The 12,680-nt window shown below is 42.9% G+C and overlaps 1 protein-coding gene across 1 annotated transcript in view; it reads left to right on the forward strand.

Moving 5' to 3' along the window:
• The window catches only part of BLTP3A (bridge-like lipid transfer protein family member 3A), an 82,572-nt gene that overhangs the window by 24,701 nt on the left and 45,191 nt on the right, over positions 1-12,680 (forward strand). Inside the window, exons 2-4 of the mRNA XM_007972852.3 lie at positions 4,374-4,536; positions 4,638-4,676; positions 6,052-6,143. Coding sequence (XP_007971043.1) covers positions 4,374-4,536; positions 4,638-4,676; positions 6,052-6,143 — 294 coding nt within the window. The remainder of the gene's footprint in view (positions 1-4,373; positions 4,537-4,637; positions 4,677-6,051; positions 6,144-12,680) is intronic.

The raw sequence follows: 12,680 nt of genomic DNA on the forward strand, positions 1-12,680 counted from the left end.
CCCTTTATTCAGTGCCTGGTGCAAAGTAAAATGTCATTTTTATTCGTTGTTTGGTTTTGCTGGTCCAGGCCAGAGAATAATGCCTTTTCCCGCTTGGGGTGTACAGAATAAGTTGTTTTTTATTTGTTCGTTTGTTTGTTTTGAGACAGAGTCTTGCTCTGTTGCCCTGGCTAGAGTGCAGTGGTGCAATCTCAGCTCATTGCAACCTCTGCCTTGTGGGTTCAAGTGATTCTCCTGCCTCAGCCTCCCTAGTAGCTGGGCTTACAGGCATGTGTCACCACGCCTGGCTAATTTTTGTATTTTTAGTACAGATGGATTTTCTCCATGTTGGCCAGGCTGGTCTCGAACTCCTGACTTCAGGTGATCCTCCTGCTTTGGTTTCCCAAAGTGCTGGGATTATAGGTGTGAGCCACCGCGCCTGGCCAAATTATGTTTTAAAAATGAAATTTTCTTTTAGCTGACAAAAGGATATTGATCTGGTCCAGCCTATGGGGCAAAAAGACATACAATTATTATTTTGTTATTTGTTTGTTTCTTTTGAGACAGAGTCTCACTTTGTTGCCCAGGCTGTAGTGCAGTGGTGCAAACTTGGCTCACTGCAACCTCTGCCTCCCAGGTTCAAGTGAATCTCATGCCTCAGCCTCCCAAGTAGCTGGGATTACCGGCATGCCCCACCTTGGCCTGGCTAATTTTATTTCTGATTTTTTAGTAGAGATGGGATTTCACCATGTTGGCCAGGCTGGTCTCGAACTCCTGGCCTCGAGTGATCTGTCCACTTCAGCCTCCCAGTGCTCGGATTACAGGTGTGAGCCACCGTGCCCGGCCTGCATTTTAAAATAAGCATTCCGAAGTAATTAAGATCCATGTGATCAGAGGACCATAGTTTGAGACGCATTGCCCTAAAAACTGGCAAGGTTAGGATGAAATGTAATACAATCTGATATACTTTTTTTGTTAAGGCTTGAAAAATACATTTATTTATATGGAACCGTGAATAAAGTTAGATTTTGCAAAGAACATAACGTAGAAATTAGATACTTAGCACTTAGTATAATCACTCTAAGAATGTCAGTGCTAGCTAACAGTATAACTTATTCTTGACTGTGTTTATGTTTTATTTTATCTGAAGTATGTTTCTCTTTTTTCAGAGAAGTAGTCAGTTTGAAAAGGTCCATCTCACTTTCTTTTCTTTAAAAGTGGCTGGGCACAGTGGCTCACACCTGTAATCCCAGTACTTTGGGAGGCTGAGGCGGGAGGATTGCTTGAGCCCAGAAGTTCCAGACCAGCCTGGGTAACAAAGGGAGACCCCATCTCTACAGAAAATAAAAAAAAATTAGCTGGGTATAGTGACATGCACTTGTGGTTCTAGCTACTCTGGAGGTTGAGATGGGAGGATCACTTGAGCCCCAGGAGGTTGAGGCTGCAGTGAGCCATGATCACGCCACTGCACTCCAGCTTGGATGACAGAGTAAGACTGTCTCAAAAAATAAAATAAAAATGGCTTTTTATCATACGAAAGAGCAGTTTATCTTAGTGGTTCTCAGCCTTTTCTCCTTACTCCTGCCTCTCAGGGGGATCCTTACTCCCATCCCTGACAGTGGCTCATTTCTATAAGAATTCTCAGCTGGGGTAGAAAGGTAACATCTTATCAGAATCTGTGTGGTTGGAGAGGAGGAGACATGTAGTTGTAGTCTTCAAAACTCGTTCTGCTTGTTAAAACATTCTTATCTTTCTAAGACTAGGAGTACTTCTGAAGTATGTCCCGCCCCAATTTCTGGATTGATAACGGCTTCTCTGGACCGCTTAAGATTAGAGGAAGGGTTGCTAGGACAGTAGAAGGAAATAATTATTATATTTTATTTAAATACATAAGAGACTTGAAAGCCTGCCTGTGCCTAGTGATTACAAATAATGTTGAGTTCTGTTTTCTGCTTTCCCTTCTCTCAGGACTGTCTCCTCAGAGTTCTTAGGGGCATGCACTATCTTCCTTTACTTCCTTTTGTTGTTGTCTTATTAGGAAGTATGTAGATGAGTTTATTTCTCCTTCGTACCCCAGTCCTATTTTCTTGTAGATAGCCATTGGTTTAGGAAAAGGACTGAAAAGCCATTTCTTTCTGGAAGAGAAATAATCACCTTCCTTCTGTGGCAAGTTGTTTTTAGAGGAAAAGAACCATTTATTGAAAACTTGTCTTTTTGGTTCAGAGAATAGAGTTAGTTCATACTCAGTAAATGTAGATTAAATTTTTTTAAGTGAATTAAAATCAGCAGAAGTATGTATAAGGGCCCGGGATTTTATTTTACCGTATTTAGAAGCTAATTATTAACCCGAGATAATTAGAGTCCCAAGACTCTGTCATATGATTATGAACTAAACATGCCTTACAGATTCCAGGAATGGAGAATAAAAGAGTTTAATGTGAGTTACAGCAGTGAGGGAAAGAAGGCCTCAGGGAGAAGTCTCCAGTTCAGCCTTGCACGGCAGATAATGGTGTGGAGGGAAAGGGAGTGGCTGGTGAGAGCACAGGAGGGAGGACTGGAGCAGTGAGGAACAGTGAGAGGACTGGCCTGTGCGAATATTTTATTTCAAGACCATTTGACTGATAGAGTTTCCTGTGGTCTAGATTTTGCTGATTGCACACTTACAGTGTAGTTCAGCAATTTTCATCTGTCCTCAGTATTTCCTTCAAATTAGCAGCCGGACGCAGTGGCTTGATGACATTCAAGTATAGTCTCTTTGGGAAGACTATAGAACTGGCTGTTCTTTTTTCATATCAGTAAAGATATGTGTAGGGGTCTGGGATTTCATTTTACCCTGCTTTAATAAGCCAATAATTAGCCTGTTACTGTTTCACATCCTTAACTTCATGTAGCTCTCTCTTCTGTTATTTCAAGTAGTGCTAAAAAATATAACAGCTTGCTTCCTGAGATAATAGGTCTCTGTTCCCCTCCCTTACTTTTATCTAGACCACCTCTTTTCTTCATTTCTGTCATCCCTATCTTGCTCATTTTTAATTCTTTTCTGTGTGGGAGTCCTTTCCGAGGAAGGAGCTTGGGAAGGTTAGTTTCATGAGTTTATAGGACTAGATTGCTCCAGCTCCTTGGGGTCTCACTAGGGATCCCTTGCAATGGACAGTGTCAGTTACTGTGTCAAATCAGCCCCCATTGCTTTTCATTTAATAGTTGTTGGTTATCTTGGGATTCTTCTGTTCTCAGTTGTCAGATGCCCTTTTGCTTCCCTCCACTTTGTTCTGGACAGCTGGATAGCACTTAATGTCTTGTGGCTGTTGATGTTTTTGCCCTACCCACTTGTCTATGGGGATTTATGAGGATATTTCATCTTCTATTTTGTTTTAAATGTTATTCATGGACTTTCTGTGTTGTTATCTAGTTGCTCTGTCTGGTGTTTGTTTTTATAATGGGTCTTGCTCTGTCATCTCAGGCTAGAGTACAGTGTCATGATCACGGCTCACTGTAGCCTCAACCTAAGCCTCCTGAGTAGCTAGGACTACAGGTATGCACCACTGTGCCTAATTTTTGTTTGTTTTTTTGTGGAGATAGGGTCTCGCTATGTTGCCCAGGCTTGTCTTGATCTCCTAGGCTCAAGCGATCCTCCTGCCTCAGCCTCCCAAAGTGCTGGGATTACAGGCGTGAGCCACCACACCTGGCCCTCTGGTTTTTTGTTTGTTTGTTTGTTTTTTGAGACAGAGTTTTGCTCTTGTTGCCCAGGCTGGAGTGCAATGGCACGATTTCAGCTCACTGCCACCTCCGCCTCCCAGGTTCAAGTGATTCTCCTGCCTCAGCCTCCGGAGGAGTTGGGATTACAGGCATGTGCCACCACGCCTGGCTAATTTAGTATTTTTAGTAGAGACGGGGTTTCTCTATGTTGGTTAGGCTGGTCTCGACTCCCGACCTCAGGTGATCCGCCCACGTCGGCCTCCCAAAGTGCTGGGATTACAGGCGTGAGCCACCGTGCCTGGCTCCCTCTGTTTTTATGTGAGGGTTCAGAAATATCGAAAGACTACATTGCCATTGCTACAGCTGTTGCCCCAGAATCCTCATTGTAGGTTCTTTAGTAGGATGATGACACAATCATAAGTAGAATCATAGGTCTCACCTAACATCTTTTATGGTGTAGAGATAGTGTGGTCCGAGTACATTTGTTCTGGCTGGTCTGAGTACGGTGTTGTTTACAACTAATTGATCACAACCAGTTACAGATTTCTGTGTTCCTTCACTCCTACTGCTTCACTTGACTAGCCTTAACAAATGTTCTTTAATTTTTTCTTTTCTCTAGATTCAGAAGTGTTTTGGCCGTAATACCCAGTTAGCAGATTCCCATGGAAATAATAGCTTCTTATCATTATTCTTTTCAGGTTCACTAAGAATCTTTCCCCAGACAAAATCAACTTGAGCACCCTGAAAGGGGAGGGTCAGCTGACCAACCTGGAGCTGGATGAAGAGGTTCTACAGAATGTACTGGAGCTGCCCACCTGGTTAGCCATCACTCGAGTCTACTGCAACAGGGCCTCCATCCGGGTGAGAATGAGGGTCAGAATGCTGCTGTTCTCTTCGGCCAGCAGGCCTGCCTTCTGGAGGGTCAGCTACCACAGCCCTGAGACTTTGCTTTCCTCTTTCAGATCCAGTGGACAAAGTTGAAGACACACCCAATTTGCTTGGTAATGACCTTTCTTGATTGCAAGTAATCAAAGGGGGGTGGCCAGGGTAGGCTTTTAGAAGATGAGGGAGAAAATGGCTAACCCTTTTAGGAATGGTAGGTGTCTCCTTATGTCCCTGTGAGCTTCTCTCTGAGACAGTGTGACTGTTGTCTGGGCTTATTCTGGAACTGCTGTGTGGTATAAGATTAGCACTGGGACACAAGACCCAGGACTTCTCAGTTGTTTTCTCAGTTTTAGTGTAACAATTATGGCTACCTAGGCTCTAACCTTAGACTTTCCTATTTTCCCTTGAAATCTTTTTTTTTTTTTTTTTTGAGATGGAGTTTTGCTCTTATCACCAAAGCTGTAGTGCAATGATATGGTCTTGGCTCACTGCAACCTCTGCCTTCTGGGTTCAAGCGATTCTCCTGCCTCAGCCTCCTAAGTAGCTAGGATTACAGGCATGCACCACCATGCCCAGCTAATTATGTATTTTTAATAGAGACAGGGTTTTGCCATGTTGGCTAGGCTGGTCTCAAACTCCTAACCTCAGGTGATCCACCCGCCTCAGCCTTCCAAAGTGCTGGGGTTACGGGCGTGAGCCACCGAGCCTGGCACTCCTTGAAATCTTGACAGAGGAAAAATTAGAAGTTTGGTTTGGGCTGGGTGTGGTGGCTCATGCCTGTAATGCCAGCACTTTGGGAGGCAGAGGTGGGTAGATCACCTGAGGTCAGGAGTTCAAGACCAACCTGACCAACCTGGTGAAACCCCATCTCTACTAAAAGTACAAAAAATTAGCCAGGTGTGGTGGTGGCGGGTGCCTGTAATCCCAGCTACTCGGGAGGCTGGGGCAGGAGAATTGCTCGAACCTGGGAGGTGGAGGTTGCAGTGAGCCGAGATCACCCTCCAGCCTGGGCAATAAGAGTAAGACTCTGTCTTGAAAAAAAAAAAAAGAAGAAGAAAAAAAAAGGTTTAGTTTGGACTGACTGTTGAACGATTATCAGTTGAGGGTCCTTCAGAGGCTGGACAATGTGTGTCTTTATCCCCAAAACTGGAATCCCCAGGAACAATAATATTCTTGCAACTTGGATTTGTGTTTTATCTTTTTGCTCTGAGTTCATCCTGTACTTGTCATGAGATTTCTGCTGCTAATGGAAATGGAAGGGGGAAAATGAGGACTCTCCTTGCATTTTAGTTTGTTCGTTCATTCGTTCGTTCATTCATTCATTCATTCATTCATTCATTCATTCATTCGGTAAATATTGATTGTCTGCCCACTGTGGGTATAGCACTTGACTAGGCTCTGGAGCACAGAGATGAATGACACAGTCTGTGCTGTCATTGTGCTATGTGTGTATTTGTGTAAATGCTTAGCTCTCCTTGACTTTTATTTCAGTGTCTGGATAAGGTAGAGGTGGAGATGAAGACATGTGAGGATCCTCGGCCCCCCAATGGACAGTCTCCCATTGCCCTTGCTTCAGGACAGAGGTTAGTTGCTTTGAATCCTGTTATTTCCAACATATTAATTGCTCTAGATCGCCTTTTAGTTAAAAAATAAAAACTTTTTATTATGGAAATTTTCAAACTTACACTAAAGTAGAGAAAATGGTATAAGAACCCCCATATACCCAAGATCTGATTTCAACAATTATCAACACTTTGTCATTCTTTTTTTTTTTTTTCTTTTTTTTCCTGAGATAGAGTCTTGCTCTGTCACCCAGGCTGGAGTGCAGTGGTGTGATCACAGCTTACTGTAGCCTCGACCTCCTGGGCTTGATCAGTCTTCCTGCCTCAGCCTCCCAAGTAGCTGGGACCACAGGCACACATCACCATGCCTGGCTAGTTTTTCATAGCAATAGGGTCTCATCACTGTGTTGCCCAGGCTGGTCTTGAACTCCTGGCCTTAAGCGATCCTCCCACCTCAGCCTCCCCAAAGCCCTGGGATTATGGATGTGAACCACCATGCCCAATGTTGTCATTCTTTTTTCTTTTTCTTGCCAGTTTGTGTATGTGTATGTATGTGCATGTGGACACTATAGTACTTGAAAGCAAATCTCAGAAACCATATGATTCCACTTGCAAATACGTTTTTTTTTTTTTTTTTGAGATGGGGTCTCACCCTGTCACCCAGCCTGAAGTGCAGTGGTGTGATCTTGGCTCACTGCATCCTCTGCCTCCCAGGCTCAAGTGGTTTCCCACCTCAGTCTCTTAAGTAGCTGGGGCCACAGGCATGCCCCAGCATACCTGGCCAATTTTTTGTAGTTTTGGTAGAGATGGTTTCACCATGTTGCCCGGCTGGTTATTAACCCACCTGCAAATACTTTCATATCATGTCTTTAACAGACAAGGACTGGAAAAAAAATATATTGCTATCACATTAAAAAGAATTAACAGTCCAGGTGTGGTGGCTCACGCCTGTAATCCCAGCACTTTGGGAGGCTGAGGTGGGCATATCACCTGAGGTCGGGAATTTGAGACCAGCCTGTCTAACAGGGTGAAACCCCATTTCTACTAAAAATAAAAACTCCGTTTCTACTAAAAAAAAAAAAAACAAACCAGCCAGGTGTGGTGGCAGGTGCCTGTAATCCCAGCCACTCAGGAGGCTGAGGCAAGAGAATTGCTTGAACCCGGGAGGTGGAGGTTGCAGTGAGCTGAGATCGCACCATTGCACTCCAGCTTGGGCAACAAGAGTAAAACTCCATCTCAAAAACAAACAAAAACAAAAAACCTCACAAGAATTCCTTAATATCATCTAATACCTATTTCATAATCAATTTTCCTGAATTATCTCTAAAAAATATATATATGTATACACATATATTTTTTCTTTTTTTGGTTTTGTGACGGTCTCACTCTGTCACCCAGGCTGGAGTGCAGTAGCACGAGCTTGGCTCCCTGCAACCTCCACCTCCTGGATTCAAGCGATTCTTGTGCCTTGGCCTCCTGAGTAGCTGGAATTACAGGTGCCTGACACCGCACCTGGCTGATTTTTGTATTTTCAATAGAGATGGGGTTTTGCCATGTTGGCCAGGCTGGTCTTGAACTCCTGACCTCGGGTGATCCACCTGCCTCAGCCTCCTAAAGTGCTGGAATTACAGGTGTGAGCCACTGTGACTGACCTAAATATATATATTTTTTACAGAACAATATGGATCAAAAGAAGTCCATACTTTATATTTGGGTGATAGGCCTTTTAAAGTTCTTTAATTATATCCCACCACACACACATTTTTAAATATACTATTTATTCTTTGTAGGAATTAGATAATCTTTTCTAAAGAATTTCCCTTGTTTTGTATTCTGGCTGATTGTATCATCAAGGTGTCATTGAAAATGTTTCTCATTTAATCTGGTAGATTTAAAGGCTTGCCCTGATTCATGTTGTTTGCTTTTGTTTTCTTGGTAAGAATACTTCCAAGGGGGTGAAAGGTCTCTCTCTGGCCTCTTTTCTTTTTTTTTCGTTTTTGAGATGGAGTTTTGCTCTTGTCGCCCAGGCTGGAGTGCAATGGCACGATCTCCGTTCATTGCAACCTCTGCCTCCCTGGTTCAAGCGATTCTCCTGCCTCAGCCTCTCAAGTAGCTGGGATTACAGGCGTGTGCCACCATGCCTAGCTAATTTTTTGTATTTAGTAGAGATGGGGTTTCACCATGTTAGTCAGGCTGGTCTCAAATTCCTGACTTCAGGTGATCCACCTGCCTCGGCCTCCCAAAGTGCGGGGATCACAGGCGTGAGCCACTGAGCCTGGTCTCTGGCCTCTTTTCTAAAGGCATTAATCCCATTAATGAGGACTTTTCCTTCATGAGCTAAACACCTTCCGGAGGCCTCATCTCTAAAACTGTCACATTGAGCTATTAGATTTCAATATATGATGAATTCTGGGGAAACATAAGCATTCAGACCATAGCACTGAGTAACATTATAGTGTATGGGTGTACCACAATTGGTTTATCCATTCACTAGTTGATGGTCATTTTATTTCCATTTTTTGGCTGTTATGAATAATGCTGCCGTAAACATTTGTATACAAGTTTTTGTGTGGTCATGTGTGCTTTTCTTTCTCTTGGGTAGATACCTAGTTACGGTATTTAGGGGAGGATTTAACTTTTTCAGAAACTGTCAAACTTTTCCAGAGTGGCTTACCATTTTATATTCTTTTTACATTTTGCATTCTTTCCACCTTGGCCTCTCAAAGTGTTAGGATGATTACAGATGTGAGCTACTGCGACTGGCCTTATATCCTACATTTACTCTTTCTATATATTTTTTTGTATGTCGTACCTTTACAGTCATTATTCTTCCTGATGTTCATATCTCCCTGTCTTTGGCCAGTTAGAGCCTTTCCAGGTGAGCTCCTGTGTCCTTTTGACAAGACCCCAGTAATCTTTCTGCTTTTAGGTAGAATAAGATGTTTGAGGATTCAAGGCCAAGCCAGGTGGATCATTTGAGGTCAGGAGTGGTAGCACGTGCCTGTAGTACCAGCTACTTGGGAGGCTGAGGCAGGAGAATCGCTTGAACCTGTGAGGCAGAGGTTGCAGTGAGCCGAGATTGCACCATTGCTCTCCAGCCTGGGCAACAAGAGCGAAACTCTGTCTCAAAAAAAAAAAAAAAGAAAGAAAACCAAAGAAGCCAAGCCAGCACAATCAGCATAATTTAGAAAACACTTTATTGAAATATAATTCATATACCATAACATTAATCCGTGTGAAGTGTACAATTCAGTGGTTTTTACTGTATTCACTGGGATGTACAACCATGACCACAATCAATTTTAGAACATTTTCATCACCCAAGAGAAACCCCATACGTATTAGCAGTCACTCCTCATTCTTCCCTGCCTTAGCCCTAAGCAACCACTCATCTACTGTCTATGTCTATTCTGAATATTTATATAAATGAAATAATATACTATGTGGTCTTTTGTGGTTGACTTCTTTCACTTAGCATAATGTTTTCAAGGTTCAGGCGTGTTGTAACCTTAAAAAGGAATAAAGTACTGTTATATGCTACAGCATGGCTGTTTTATGTAAATGTATAGTCATTTGTGTCTTACTACTTTAGCTTAACATTATGTTTGTGAGAGACATCCATTTTGTTACATATATTTGTAGTTCATTCTTCCTCATTACTGTATACCATTCCATTACCTGCATATGCCACAATCCATTTTGTTGTAGACGTTTCTAGTTTCTGGTTCTTTTTTTTGTTTCTTGAGACAGAGTCTTGTTCTGTTGCCAAAGTTGGAGTACAGTGGTGCGATCTCAGCTCACTGCAACCTCTGCCTTCCAGGTTCAAGCGATTCTCACACCTCGGCCTTCAGAGTATTTGGGAGTACAGGCATGTGCCACCACCACCACACCCAGCTACTTTTTCTATTTTTCGAGACAGTCTCACTATGTCACCCAGGCTGGAGGGCAGTGGTACGATCTCGCCTCGCTGCAATGTCCGCCTCCCAGGTTCACGTGATTCTTCTGCTTCAGCCTCCCAAGTAGCTGGAACTATAGGTGCCTGCCACCACGCCTCACTAGTTATTTATTTATTTATTTTTTATTTTTAGCAGAGACTGGGTTTCACTGTGTTGGCCAGGCTGGTCTTGAACTCCTGACCTCGTTATCTGCCTGCCTCGGCCTCCCAAAGTGCTGGGATTACAGGTGTGAGCCACTATGCCTGGCCTCTCCTGGCTAATTTTTGTATTTTTAGCAGAGACAGGGTTTTGCCATGTTAGCCAGGCTGGTCTCATCCTGGTCTCAGGTGATCCACTTGCCTCAGCCTCCCAAAATGCCGGGATTACAGGCTTGTAGAACTCTTCTCTCTGATGAGTTTGGTGGTCAATCATGACTCCGTGTATTTGTCAAAACCCACAGAGCCGGCCGGGTGCAGTAGCTCACACCTGTAATCCCGGCACTTTGGGAGGCTGAGGTGGGCAGATCACGAGGTCAGGAGTTCGAGACCAGTCTGGCCAACATGGTGAAACCCCATCTCTACTAAAAAAAAATACAAAAATTAGCTGCGCGTGGTGGCATGCACCTATAATCTCAGCTACTCCGGAGTCTGAGGCAGGAGAATTGCTTGAACCTGGGAGGCAAAGGTTGTAGTGAGCCAAGATCACACCACTGCACCCCAGCCTGGGCGACAGAGCAAGACTTTCTCGGGGAAAAAAAAAACAAAACCCACAAAGCCATACACCACAAAGAATGAGTTTTCCTGCATATAAGTTAAAAATATGTAATAAAAGAGAATAGTGCTGCTGTGAACCTTCTTGTATGTATATCTTGTGAACATATATATACGTTTCTATTTTATATACCTAGCAGTAAAATTGCTGGGTTATGGTTCTGTTTTTGTAAATATTGCTATATAGTTATTCGTAGTGATTGCACCAGTTTTCCCTCTAGCATTGCATAAAAGTTTTAGTTGCTCCATATCTGGTATTGTCTATCTTTTCATTTTAATCATCCTGGTGGGTATGTAGTTGTATCACATTATGGTTTAATTTATATTTTTCCAATGATCGGTTTATTGGAATTTTGGATATTGTCTTTCGTAAAGCACTTGTGTAAGTGTTTTGCTCATTTATCTTTGGGTTGTATTTTTCTTACTTTGTAGAAATTCTTTGTATATTCTGAAAACAAGTACTTGGTTAGATACATGTATTGCAGATATCTTCTACTCTGTACAGAATACTAAGATACTGATCACTCTTATTATTTTTTTTAAAATTTTTTTTAAATTTTTTTTTTTTTGAGATGGAGTTTTGCTCTTGTCACTCAGGCTAGAGTGCAATGGCGCAATCTCAACTCACTGCAACCTCCACCTCCTGGTTTCAAGTGATTCTCCTGCCTCAGCCTCCTGAGTAGCTGGGATTACAGGTGCCTGCCACCATGTCTAGCTAATTTTTGTATTTTTAGTAGAGATGGGGTTTCACCATGTTGGCCAGGCTGGTCTCGAACTCCTGACCTCAGGTGATCCACCTGCCTTGGCCTCCCAAAGTGCTGGGATTACAGGCACGAACCACTGTGCCCGGCCCACTCTTAATTTTTTTAAATTATTGAACAGAAATTATTCTGATGTAGTCCAGTATATCTTTTTTTTTCACTTTATGGTTAGCAATTTTTGTATCTTGTTTAAGGAATCTTTCTATCCTAAGACAGGAAGAGAGTCTCCTATATTTTCTTTTAAAAGCTTTATTGTTTGGCTTTTCACATTTAAATGTCTAGTCCGTCTTGGAACTGATTATTTTTTTTTGTTTGGTGAAGGTAGGCATCAATATTAATTTTTCTCTTTATGGATAGCTGCAAACTGACCATGCACCATTTATTGAAAAAACTATCTTTTTCACACTGCACTGTCACCTTTGTCATAAATCTAGTGACTCTCAGCATAGTTTTGATTTATGAGTGAGGCTGAGGATCATTTTCTTTCTTTTTTTTTTTTTTTTTGAGACGGAGCCTTGCTCTGTCACCAGGCTGGAGTGCAGTGGCGTGATCTCGGCTCACGCCTCCCGGGTTCAAGCAATTCTCCTGCCTCAGACTCCTGAGTACCTGGGACTACAGGTGTGCACCACCACATCTAGCTAATTTTTGTATTTTTAGTAGAGACGGGGTTTCACCATGTTGGCCAGGATGGTCTTGATCTCTTGACCTCGTGATCTGCCCACCTCTGCCTCCCAAAGTGCTGGTATTATGGTGTGAGCCCCTGCACCCGGCCTTTTTTTCTTTCTTTCTCTTTTTTTTTTTTTTGAGACAGGATCTCACTCTGTTACTCGGGTTAGAGTGCGGTGTCACGATCACAGCTCATTGCAGCCTAGACCTCTTCAGGCTCAGGTGATCCTCCTGCCTCAGCCTCCCAAGGTGCTGGGACCAAAGGCATGTACCACCGTACCTGGCTAATTTTTTCTATTTTTTGTAGTGACCAGGTCTCACCATATTGCTGGGCCAAGCTCAAACTCCTAGGCTCAAGTGATATGCCTGCTTTAGCCTCCCAAAGTGTTAGGATTACAGGCATGAGCCACTGTGCCCAGCGTTTTT

Source organism: Chlorocebus sabaeus, chromosome 17, assembly GCF_047675955.1.
Source record: "Chlorocebus sabaeus isolate Y175 chromosome 17, mChlSab1.0.hap1, whole genome shotgun sequence".
Taxonomy (NCBI): domain Eukaryota; kingdom Metazoa; phylum Chordata; class Mammalia; order Primates; family Cercopithecidae; genus Chlorocebus; species Chlorocebus sabaeus.